The following is a 13,586-nucleotide window of genomic DNA, read 5'->3' on the forward strand; positions in this document are numbered from 1 at the left end:
TTAAAGCTCAATTTACTTTACAGCGATGAATATAAAAACGATTGAGACATTACAATAAATATAATTATTCTATTACAGGTGAGATCAATGTTCGGCAACGCAAACGCAACCTCAGACCTCATGCTCCCTATACTCCTCGACATGGCCAACCTCATACGCAAAGCCGTACGTTCCGGCAAAGAACCAAGGGAAGTCAAAGAACCAATAACTTTACCACAAGCACAACTACTGAGACGATCATTCACCGACGACACAGACACTGAACTCGACGACGAACCATTCGAATACTCAACAACAACGACAACCAAAGCTCCTGCTATACAGAGATACCGTAGGATACCACAGAGAAGACAATTCAATAGACCAATTGTTGTCAACAAAACAGATACAGACACTACAGAAAACACTAAAGAAGCTAATAAGACGACTGTTAATAATGTAAGTAAAGAGGTTAATATTGCATTTCAAAATTGAACGTGATATTGTCGAGGTAGATATGGTAGTGATCGTAAAGAAAATAAGTTCTGTAGTTAATAAAATAATAAAGAATACAATTATACTAAACATTGGCAAAGTAACGCTCGATTTAATTGACTATAGATAATATTAAAATTAAATCTTTTGAGGCAACAAAGTCTTTATTTTCTGCAACACAACATTACATTACGTATCAAAACAAACATCCTAAAAAATATTTGCTAACGATTAGCACTTTATCAGATTAGCTTCATCAAAAGGTAGGATATAATACTTGGAACAAACACATGTCACTAACATTAGATACTTTTAATAATAAAAATCTCTCCTCCTCCATTGTTTCCGGTTCAAAGCTCCCCATTACCAGCCACGACCCAGACCGGGGAAACTTTTAAGCTCCTTAAGTGCGAAAGAACTCGATTTAAAGTCATTCTTTCACAAAAACATTGCACACCCACTGATATCCATCATGCTTTATAAAGTCATAATAGGAATAACATCTAACATCTTTTAATTTCCAGAATTCATCAAAAACTTCAACAACAGAGGCTCCTAGTCCTTCCACAGCTAAAGCCAAGGTGGAGAATGCCACCATGGACCTGATGGCAGACGCGACCAACCAAACCCTGGCCCAAGATCTGCCTGTGGCTGAGAAGCTGAGGGCATTGAACCGGTTTATAGACAGGAAAGGTGGGTAAAATTTACTTACGAGTACTTACTCCGCTGGCTGAGCGACCCGGAGTGTATCTTTACCTCCGATACGATTTGACGCTAAGGCGGCCTTTCTTGTGTGTAAAACTATGTAGTTAATTTTTTCATTTTGAGGCGCAAAAGCCTCAAAAAGAAAAACAACTTTTTTGTTAAATTTAAACACTGCCTAAAGATAACCTCTAGCTCACCTGAAAACTGCAGATGAGGCCTAAAATGCAGGTTGCTTATTAGTTGGTTGGTATTTGGTAAGTACAAAACTCAGTGGAGCGTTTTCTAAACTGCACACATATATTATATTAACATACAACGGGTGAAAAATAAACTAATAGCTGTTTCCAAAAAAAGACACTAGTTTTCTCAAAATCTTGAAAATCAAGTTCCTAACTATAAATATGTTCATGGATAATCTTACGTACAACCACCTACTAATACATGAGACTTCCGGACTCTCTGCGTATGGCGTAAGGTATTAAAATCAAGTCAAAAACTTTTTGCATAAAGTAGTTAATATAGGAATAGCATTACCATCGGATTAGGCTACCTTCTTGCTACAAAAAAACTTGAATATTATATTTTGGGTTCCGTACACAAAAAGGTGCCTATGAGACCATAAGAGGCTCCACTACTCTATGTCTATTCGTACCATGATTGGTACCAGACCATCTTTTGATACTACGGAACCCTTAACGTGACTCGTTCGATTTTTTCGATTATTAATCGTAATAACAATTTACATAATTATTTTGATTTTCGCTTTTTGAATGTTGCAGTCCAAGTTGCGAAATAACACTAAAATTGTGAAACTTGGCAAATCAAAGGCTGGTATTTTTATTTTATTACAATATTTCTATTCTAAATATTGACACCAGTTTGAAAATGCGCATCTTAATTGTAATTTAACGGGTAAAATATCGCGTCATTTATTGCATTCGCATGCATAATTTGATTTTATGAGTTGTTTAGTTTTCTGTCATATTTAAAAACCTTTAGGAATAAAAATACATGAACTAAAATAATTTCCTTGCTCATCCGCGACCTTAAGATAGCTAAGCTTATGCAAAATACGCATGTTCATGCAGTTCCTCCACCTCCACACTGTAAGAACACACACAAATCACACAAACCCATCTATCACCACCACCACACTACACTGACGCGTTTCGAACTCAACCAGAGCTCATCTGCAGAGTGACACAACCGTACACCATGCAACCAGTTGTTAGACTAACGAACCACAACCACCGCTTTAATTTGTCACTGTAACTCCCCAAGTACCCACATATATTTTATGAAACAAAATCAAAACTACCCACAAATTATTAATATTTTTTTTAACCGTGCTTCAAAACTACCTTGATTTTTATTTATTTACTGTCAAGGCATGTTTTATTAACTACCATTGCTGAAATTAGATCCAAGCCGTAGCAAGGGAGATGAAACTAAATTTACCTGCTCATTAATAATAGACCCCATACTGTTGTATCTAATTATCTCCATGCATTCTAAAACATCGAGACGAAACCCCTTGCCACAATAATGTAACACTTCATACGAATCTGAGTCCGATAAAGAATGATTTAATTCCAACAAATGTTTGGCAAAATTCGACTTATCAGGATAACTACATAGGAAAAATACATTATTCAATAAAATACTTTACAAACATTAATTTTCCAAAGTTTGACCAACAACCGTGTTGAGTTCAAATCCACTTATCTGCCAAGATTGAGGATTTGTTCGCGAACCTTGACGACGACTTTCTTAAAAAAATAGCTGGCTTTCCCTTACCTTCCACACCGCAGAGCTGGAATCCTGAGTTAGTAGAAGGCCATGCGGAGTGTTGCCGTCCACTCTTTCATCAAAGCCTTTAGTTGTCTTTTACGTCACCCACTAGAAGAGATAAGCCTGTTCTACTCTAAAATCGGGTCCATAAATACTTAACTATAAAAGTATGCGTGACGTATACAAAATAGCTATCATAAGGTCGCGGGTGAGCAAAGTAATGGTTTCAGTTCATTGATATGAACATTATGGACCTTCGCATGGTAACGCTTGATTCAATAATGAAATACAAAATAATTAAAATCCTAAATATTCAAAACCTTTCAGGAAACCTGATCAGTCACCGAAGAGTCACCTTCCCTCCCAAGCCACCGCCTCGGCGGACCACCACGGAGTCAGTCCTCAGCCTGGCCAGGAGGAGGCCACCTCCTGCGAGGAAACTACCAGTGGCATCAGCAGCTGCTGCAGTAACAGCGGCAGATCAGGCCAAGTGTGAGCTGTTTACCAACTCACTGTGCTTGCACAGTGAGGACTATCCCACGTAAGTGTGACAAAATAAAGAAAATTCTGCTAATATTATAACACAGTACAGAAAAAGGAACAGTATAAAGATATGTTTACACTTTACTACCTTATGATTGTTGGAGTCTTTTTGTATTTTTTATTTTCAACTCCAAATTTGTTACTTTTACGGGTATCCCGTGAAACCATATCGAAAATACAAACTGAGACATGGATGCACAGAAAAACCAGAAAAAGAGATCAGCGCTGAGAATCGAACCTAGGTCCTCAGAAATCCGTGCTGCGTGCTATAACCCCTACACCACCGCTGGACAGGAATCTAGACACGATTTTTTTGCTATGCATACTACGCTACTTATGCAGCAGCACTAGCGACATCTATGTTCCGCTCTCATCGAGAGACGTCACATTTTTTCTGAACTAACCGCTCACCCAGACAAGAGATGTCGCTACTAAGCAATCAAATTATGATTGGTTTTTTTGGAGTCTTTTTGTATTTTTTATTTCAACTCCAAATTTGTTACTAATTTTATTTGTTACTTTTTGTGGTGTAGGGGTTATAGCACGCAGCACGGATTGCTGAGGACCTGGGTTCGATTCCCAGCGCTGGTCTCTTTTTCTGGTTTTTCTGTGCATCAATGTCTCAGTTTGTATTTTCTTTACTACCTTGTCGCTGCAACTGTCGCGTTTGAATCCCACTAATATTATAAATGAGAAAGTTCGTAAGTATGTTTGTTACTTCATCACGTCTAAACTATTGAATCGATTTATAATTTGAGTCCCGGAAAAGGACATAGGATAGATTTTATAACGAAAAATTGTATAGTTCTTGCGGGATAACGATAAACGAATTATACGGACGAAGTCGCGGGTAACCAGCTATTTTTTGTATAAAATGGTCGGAAAGCATACAGTGACAAGGTACTAAACTTACTTTGACTGTATCTACTTTACTAGACAAAACAAATAAAGCCACCTGCATGAATTAGGTAGTTTTAATTAAATTTTAATTTAGTTTAACAAATAATTCGTTTTAATTTTTTTTTGTTATAAATTGTATGTAGGTATGTTAGTCTTTAAAGTATTTATTGTATGTACCGTGTTGCCTGAAATAAATGGTATATTATTAATATTAATATCTGCCACAGCGGAGCATGCAAACATATCTGACACGAACTACCGAACCTAGAAATAGAGTCGTGTCGTGTCAGATTCAGATATTTGTGCACGCTTTGCTGCAGATATTGGTGCCGGTGACTCCACAATGTAACTAATTTATTATTTAAATCTACAAGGTGATACCAACAATAAAAAACAATTCTACATAGAATGAATTCCAATTTAAAATTTGGTAGGCTCAAAACGCACTTAAACTGTCCGCATTTGCATATAATTCATTTGGTGCGGTAAACAGCTAAATAAGGTCAATAACCATTGCGCAAGAGCATTAGTGAGATACAGTATGAAAAAGTGTTTCGACGACTGTGAAAGTGGCTCTAGATCACACGAGAATGTCCAGCAAAGGCAAAGATAAGCTCTTGTGATAACTGTAAAATGTCATTAGAAATTGAGAAAAGTACGAGTAAAGCAAGTTCAGAAGTTTTTGGGTAAATATTTATCATTTTTACGGTTTTTTTCTCATTACCATTTTGGCGACTACTATTAAAACTAAAGGGTGCGCCAAAGTGACAAATTGCAAGTTCGATTATTGAAACTTCGAAAATGTACATACAATTTTACATCCTAATAATCATTATACCTTTTTATTTTAGACAATAATCAGTGGAACTTCGAGTTTATTATATCATAATCTAACATAAATACCTATTACTAAATTTAGTGTATCAAATTCTTGTCACATAATCGATTTCAGGCTAACGATGTTTAACTGAATGGTCAAATACCTTTGTTTATTGACCCTTTTGCGTAAATTTTTAACAAACTGCGAAGGAGGGTTATGTGTTTGACGCGTATGTGTATGTATGTCCTATGTCCCTCGTAACTACTCAACGGCTGAACCGATTTTGATAAATGATACGTCATTAGATTGCGATCTTAATGAAAAAAGTGAACTAGGTACAAAATCTCTTCAATTGTTATTCAAACCTATGAATATGAGTAATACAAATTGAAAGTATAAATTATATAATATATATATAAAATATATATTATATAATATATATTATAATCGTTTTCGGAGAAAATCGTGATAATAAAACAAATTTATAAAATCAAAAAACTGCCTTAAAAGGTACTCGATTTTAATGAAAATTTGCATTTTAAAGTTGAATATTTCGCTATGTATCACTGAATCGTCAAATCGTCCTATTGACCCCTATGGTTTTAAAAAATGGTATTCAATATTGACCCACTGCGGGTTTTTTGGATGAAAAAAAAAAATCGTGCTATTTACTTATCAAACCTTAAAAAACTTTGTTTTGAATTTTTAATTGTACCATTGTATCGGCATAGTTTTTTTATATATCCGTACAAAATTACAGCTTTCTAGGATTGATATTCCCTGAGCAAAGTGCGGACGGACTAAAGACGACTGGATAGAAATGGCAAACTATTAAGGGTTCCGTTTTTCCATTTTTGGCTTCACAACACACAAAACAACCGTTTCAAAACCACTTCACTACACACACACACACACACACACACAGGAAGAGATCCCTTTAAAGGATAAGGTCGCCTTTGTACATCTCTTTCTTATTTTAACTGTAATTTTCATATGTTTATTTACAATAAAGAGTAATAAAATACAATGCATTTTGTAAACGAAAAAGGAAAGTTTAAAGTGAAAATGCCAAATTTCGGTACCATAAAAACAACTCTATAATCAGTTTGAATGTGTTGGGTAATGATAAGTATATCTTAAAAATGCTAAAGTAAAGCTATAGTCCTACTTCCTTCGTTTCCAGAGATGCTATAGTCCTGTCCATCCGCCGCAACAAGGCCGCTGCAGGAGCCCTCCTGGCTGACTTCCGAGACCCTGGCGAGGGTGCACTCGACGGGGTCACAGCCGCCCAGGAGGCCAAGTACACCGCTGAACACTACCTGGTGTCTAATAGGTAAGAAGTAAGAACATCTTCAGCCTATAGAAGTCCCAATGCTGGGGCCACAATACAATAGGTACCATCAACCAAATATATGGTCTACCACCCTAAAGTTGATAATCGTTTGCATGTCATATAACAATAATGCCATTAGACGTGTCTGTCAACTTGAAAGTTCGACTTTAGCGATATATTAATTTGATAGGAACTTGTTTAAAAATTGATAGACCACTTATTTGGCTGATGGTACAATACAATGCTTTTTATGGATCCAACATATGGGCCAATCAACTACCGACACTTTGGGCGTCTCCTGCGTTACCAAAAATAGTCTCTGGCGTTACCAAAAAATCGTACATCCAACAAGATATTTCACGGTTTAATAGGTTGAACATACGTAGGATGGCATGTATTCATGTACACCATCTATTAAATTACAGAAAAACCATGTTTACTTATGTTGCGGTGCAACGCAAGCAGTTTTTATCGGGAGTTCCGAATCGCTCCAGTCGCTCGCGTCGCGCCGTCCCGTCAGGTCCCTTAGGTGTTTTTCCCTAAGTAAATAAATCGGTCGGTGTTAAAGTATTGCTTGTTTAAATTTATTGACCCTTAACTTAGTAGGGAAAAGTGCAAGTAAATAACAAGAACATAAACTTACAACAATCTGCAATTGTTTGAAAAATGTCGCGGACAGATTAGTGTCGGTAAAAATTGGATTGGCCCATATTTACATCAGGCCCGCGTGGAACCTACTGCCCAAGCTCTCTCAGTCTGATAGATGCCTGTGCCGTGTTGTAAATTACACGTCTGCTAAAATATATTCCTTGCTTCTGTCTATTGTAAAAATTGATAGGAAGAGATTGCTCTGAAGCGAGAAGGGGGCCTATTGCTCTAGTACAGGGTTTCTCAAACTTATGGCTCCACGTACCCCTGTTAAAGTTTCTAGACGACAGCGTACCCCTACCTCCCCCCCCCCCAAAGATAGTAATAAAATTGGCTGTTGGAGAAACTAAGTTTATTTTTATTTCAATCATCATCATAATATAATGTATATTATTATTGATTTCAATAAAAGGTAACAAATATAGGTAAGAATCATCTTGCCAACGAAAACTGAAACAAACAACAACAAATAACAAACAAATAAGTAACAAATTTGGAGTTGAAATAAAAAATACAAAAAGACTCCAAAAACCAATCTTAATCATCTTGCCAGTCTTGCAGCCACCATCACGTAAACCTTGTCGCGAACCCCCTACCGTCGAATAGCGAACCCCTAGGGGTTCGCGTACCCCACTTTGAGAAACCCTGCTCTAGTATTTATACTCGAACTTGTGTTTTCTCTATTGCTTACTATGATTTGATGTTCATTTTTCATTGACGACCGGATTCCCAAGTGGTTAGAGAACCTGACTACGAAGCTTGAGGTCCCGGGTTTGATCCTCAGCCAGGACAGATATTTGTATGAATAATAAGAATATTTTGTATTCGGGTCTTGGATGTTTAATATGTGTACTTAAGTATGTATTTATCTATACAATATAAGACATAAGACAACCGGTATGTAAGACAGCCGGTGAAACTACTGGCACTTGAGGTATCCCATCTTAGGCTTGTAGGTTGGCAACGCATCTGCAGTACCCCTGGCGTTGCAGATGTTTATGGGCGGTGGTGATCTTTTACCATCAGGAGACCCACTTAGTCGTATGCCATCCAGTCGAATAAAACAACTCACAACCTATCAATAAATATTTGAATTTGAATTTGAAAAAAAAAATATAAGTATTTTTACCCGTTGCCTAGTGCCTATCCATATTACAAGCTTTGCTTAGTTTGGAACTAGGTCAATTGGTGTCAAATATCCCACTGTGTGTGTTTATTTATTATTGTAAACCGAATTTCTGCTTCGGTTCCGATTTCAATAGCATCTTGTAAGCTTTTGTCCGATAAAGTACAAAAAATGGACAGCTACTTGTGACATTGTATGCTAGCATAATTGTCTCGTGCCCATACAAATCAACGCACGTAAAAAGAGCTCCTCTTGACATTCCTGCGCAATGAGCGAAATATGGACCAAATTGGCGGCGGAGCAGTGGGGGACGCGGGAGGGGGCGTAGGAGCGCGCGCGGCCGTCACGCCATTGGCTTGTTAGTTGACAGATGCACAAACGTATCCCTTCCACTAGCCACCCAGAGCTCTTTTTACGTGCGTTGACTTATGTCTAACTGAATATCATCTCATCTTCTAGACGAGGCGACACAGCCAACAGAGACTTTGCCAGCGCCGGTGAAGCTGGTTTCATGTGCCCTAGCACAGTGAAGTACGCCAGGCCCCAGCGGGCGAGGGCCACGTCAGGACAGTGGAAGTACATCGTGAACACTGGCGAGCATACGCAGACTCTACGCTTGGAGAAGTGCTTGTAAGTACCTTCCAACCTCACTCTTCAACTTCTTTTCTCACACAAAGGGCATAGTCAACAATAGTTATTTGTGTCACAAGGGAGCAAAATGGTGTATTTACGGCAAGGGCGTACATTGAATCCAGAATGTAGCGAAGGATTCTGCAATGAATGAAGGACTCTAAAGTAGAATCCTGAGCATAATGAGGGATTCAAGTGTTAACGCCCAAGATGAAAATAATTTTGCTCCCGAGTGGCTCATACAACTTTTCACACCGAGCATTAAGGAACTTGAAAAAAAATATTCTAAATATTATTAAAGAACACCCAGCATAGAAAATGGCGTGGCTTTACAATTATCAACTTCAAAAAATGGCATTTGCAATAAAACACTTAGAAAAGCCTTGAACAGAAAAGTTGCACTTTGCTCCCTCCCGTCAGGGAGGAAAAGTTACTTTTCTGAAGGAGAGGTGTGAAAAAACTTTGCCAGCCCCGCAAAGCTTCATGTACCACGGGCCAGTGAACTAAGTTAACGAAGACTAGCTAACGCCTGTAGCTTTTTCTGCGTTGCAAAATGCCTATCCAGTGAGAACTTTACAAAAACCGACGTTATTCATTCTCTGTCATAAAATGCTTCATGCAAAATATCAGTATTTTTTCTTCCAAGATGGCGTAAGCAGAAACAAAGTTAAGCTATGTTTTATTGTTTCAGAAAACCGAAAGAATCCTGCACATATTTAACTGACAACTTCAAATCCAAGTGTGTACAAGTTTACAATTACCACAGACTGCTAACTTGGGACCAGCAGAATGGATTACACATGGATATCTTCAAGGTAATAACTTTTTAATTACTTCCTAAATCGTCTAATTGTAAAATACATCATAGGTAGTACAATTATTTCTATCCGCCTGCTCTTTAATTTTAGGTTCCAACATGCTGTTCCTGTCACATTGAAGGTTATAGCGTCTCCTTCCCACCGCTGGGGCACAGGATCCACGAAACATCCGGGGAAACCATGCCAGTAGAAGAACTGTCGTCAGAGCACGGCAACCATGCCTTTGAAGCCGTGCAGTCCAGTATCCAAAGGCCTAGCGCCACCAAAAACCCGCCTTTTACCTTCAATAAACCCCTAGAGTCCTTCGCACCATTCTCCGACAACCATAACCTAATAACCGGTACGTCTTTCTCTAACGCCAAACTAAACGATGATGAATTTAACAGTAACTTACCTCCCTCTAGTCCAATGGATTCTTACGGTAACACTTATTTCCCAGATTCCTTCAACCAGGCCAGTTCTATTCGAAACGTGAAACGACCTCCCATATCAAGGAACCCCGTCACCACCAATTTCGATTCCGTCACGTTACCAAGCTACCTTGAGCCCCCGACGCCGTCCGCATCGTCCTCCTTTTCCTTCTCAAATGATACTCCGAACAAGTTCAAAAATAACGGCCAGTTCAAAAGGGGCGCAGTAAGACCCAGTCGCCGACCAATCAGAAAGAAAATATCCGGTGGACCGGATGATTTGTCATCTTCAGGATCAGCCGCAATCGAATCGTTCACTGCCAGTAACATGGAGACTATGGAAGAATACAATGAAGAAGAAACGGAATACACAAAAAATGTTCAAAAGGCTGCCCCGCCGAAAAGAGGAACCATAGCACCAAAACTACACGCTGTCACTACTGAGAAGACAATACCTGCTTTTGCGCAACAGGAAAAAAGTCAATCAGCTAAAGAAACAACAGCTAATGGGAAAAGAGTAAATTATAATTATCATCCCATTATAGATTTCTTCGGAGAAGAAGAAGATAAAGATGAAGAAAATGACTCCATTGATAGAGAAGACGTCGTTGCAGCGTATGTGCCGACGTCAGAGTCAGAATGGAAACCGATGAATCATCCACCGCCTAGAAATTCACAGAACACTAATTTAGTAGAAAGAAAGAAACACAAATAAGCTCAATTTATTTTAGTTGTTACATTACGATTAAATTATATGATGACTCGACATTTTAGAAATGTCCATTTACTCTAAGTAATGTAGTTTTAAGTGAAAGAGGCAATATTTTTCATATTTATTACTTGAACGAATGATGCCAAATCGAATTGCAATGAATAAGTAAACTATTGATTATTAGGTATTTATTTAAATTATTTAACTAAAATGATACTCCCGTTGTAACTCACCTGTAGGATAGAATCTATTGTAAGACTTAAAAGACTTGCCAGAAAATAAATGCGTATCTTCCTTACAATTTATTTCATTTAACCTTCACATTGGTACCTACATTTAAACCAATAACGAGCCAACGGACGCTGTAGCACGATTTGTGTTGATGTAAACGAAATTCAATAATCGGTCGTATACATTAAAAAAAAAGCACTAGGGCCGCTGTAGACGACTGTCCTTTGTTTTCACCGGACAACGAACCGTTTCTTTTTGCTGGACATGCGGTGTTGTATGGTTTTTTTACATGTGTGTACACCATTAATGTGCGTACAGTCGGTATGAAAGTGCATACTATTAGGGAACCGACCGTACATGCACAGGACACTGGTTTGGCGACTGAGACGATCTATTGTCCAGTGAAACAACAGACGTCTACAAGCGGCCTAAAGAACTCAGCGTTACTGATGTAGTTTTATGTTTTTTGTTGTACCTAATAGTACGAGTACCTCTAGAACCAACAATCTGTTAGGAAATGTCACGTGCTCATTAAAATACATAAAAAGGCCTGTAGAGAGTTCTGCAAAGTACCTAATAAAGTAAATAAAATGCATTGTATTTGAGTGAATACAATCAAGATCATTATCCAATGCTTAACACGAAATGAGATCGTGATTTCGAAGAAGACATTAGATAAATTACCTAATGAACCTGGCACTGCAAAGGTAAAAAGGTTGTAGGCTCATATCATTATGAGGTATAACATAACATATTTACGTATATTTTTGCAATTTTTTTTTTTTTTTTTGCTCTCGGGTCTTGGGTGTTTAATATGTATTTAAGTATGTATCTATATATCTATATAATGAATATTATTTTTTATTTATTAAATAGAAAATTTACAATGTTATATTATACACATTACCTAATAAACTAAAGATAAATCCTGACTATATAAAACAAATATGTCAAATTAAATAGAATAACAAATTAATCAAACCACAAATAATCAAAAGAAACCAAACAATGTCAAAGAAAATTTTAAAATTATTATTTATAATCTATATAATACAATAATAATTTATTAAAAACAGTTATACAATAAAACAAAAAATAAAAAAAATGACAAAAATCACGAAAAGGAGAAAAAAATATTTTTGCAATTATCCATCTACACTTTGAAGCAATGTAAACGGCGGATTTATATTTAGATAGAGAGATAGAGACATTTATTTCGACACATACGATACAAACGTGAAATAACAATTTAAAAACATCAATTAATAATATAAATTGGGCCTTAGTCAGCGTAATGTTGCGGCATGCCGAAACGCTGGTTTTCAGTGGGACTTATTTAATATTAAATACACGTAACTACACGATCGTCAGTGAAAAGACGTACGCAAAGAAATTACATACCGGAAACTTGATCAGTTTAAATGTATTTAAACAATTAAATTGTACCTACTTACCCTTTTTTAAATGCAAAGAATAAAGGACCTTCTACGGTATGAAAATGTGCACTATCAAATTATTTGATTCCTGAGCCATCGTAAATCACAGCAAGCATTATAACTCTAACCCTACTTTTAAACTAAGTCTGTAATTTTTTAGGGTTCCGTAGCCAAAATGGCAAAAACGGAAACCTTATAGTTTCGCCATGTCTGTCTGTCTGTCTGTCCGTCCGTACGCGTATCAATGCCAGAAAGCTGTTATTTTGCACGAATCCTACTAATATTATAAATGCGAAAGTTTGTGAGTGAGTGAGTGAGTGAGTGAGTGAGTGAGTATGTTTGTTACTCTTTCACGCTGAAACGGCTGGACGGATTTGGATGAAATTTGGCGAAAAGTTAGTTTATAACCTGGATTAAAACATAGGATACTTTTTATCCCGGTATTCCCACGGGATAGGGATAAAATCTCGAAATAACAACCTGTGGGCTTAGAGTCATGAAATTTGGTATGTAGGTAGTTGGACGTTTGGAATAACAGATAGGTGACTTTTTGACCCGATATTCCCACGGGATACCTAGGGATAAATCTTGAAAATAACAACCGCAGGCTTAAAGGCCATGAAATTTAGTAATGTAGGTAGCTGGACCTTTGGATAAACACATAAGCTACTTTTAATCCCGATATTCCCGGGATAGGGATAAATCTTGAAATAATAACCGCTGGCTTAGAGTCAGAAATTTGTATGTAGCGTAACTGACGTCTGGAATAACACGTAAGGGATTTTTGACTCGATATTCCCACGGGATACCTTGGATAAAATCTCGAAATAACAACCACTGGATTTAGAGCCATGATTTTAGTCTGTAGGTAGCTGGACCTCTGTATAACACACAGTTAATTTTTATCCGATATTCACGGGATAGGGATAAATCTTGAAATAATAACCGCTGGGCTTAGAGTCATGAAATTTGGTATGTAGGTAGCTAGAACGTCTGGAATAACACATAA

The 13,586-nt window shown here is 37.4% G+C and overlaps 1 protein-coding gene across 3 annotated transcripts in view; it reads left to right on the forward strand.

Moving 5' to 3' along the window:
• LOC141433066 (neurotrophin 1-like) overlaps positions 1–11,205 on the forward strand; it is a 28,867-nt gene extending 17,662 nt beyond the window's left edge. Inside the window, exons 2-9 of one of the 3 annotated variants that reach the window (XM_074094886.1) lie at positions 79–438; positions 999–1,167; positions 3,298–3,511; positions 6,417–6,566; positions 8,800–8,970; positions 9,662–9,785; positions 9,879–10,128; positions 10,228–11,205. In XM_074094886.1, the coding sequence (XP_073950987.1) occupies positions 79–438; positions 999–1,167; positions 3,298–3,511; positions 6,417–6,566; positions 8,800–8,970; positions 9,662–9,785; positions 9,879–10,128; positions 10,228–10,913 (2,124 nt within the window). In that variant the 3' untranslated portion in view covers positions 10,914–11,205. Of the gene's footprint in view, positions 1–78; positions 439–998; positions 1,168–3,297; positions 3,512–6,416; positions 6,567–8,799; positions 8,971–9,661; positions 9,786–9,878 lie in introns of all 3 variants that reach the window. The other 2 variants (XM_074094885.1, XM_074094887.1) reach the window with 2 other exon arrangements.
• The last annotated feature ends 2,381 nt before the right edge of the window (positions 11,206–13,586 follow it).

The sequence above is a fragment of the Choristoneura fumiferana genome, chromosome 12, assembly GCF_025370935.1.
Source record: "Choristoneura fumiferana chromosome 12, NRCan_CFum_1, whole genome shotgun sequence".
Lineage (NCBI taxonomy): Eukaryota > Metazoa > Arthropoda > Insecta > Lepidoptera > Tortricidae > Choristoneura > Choristoneura fumiferana.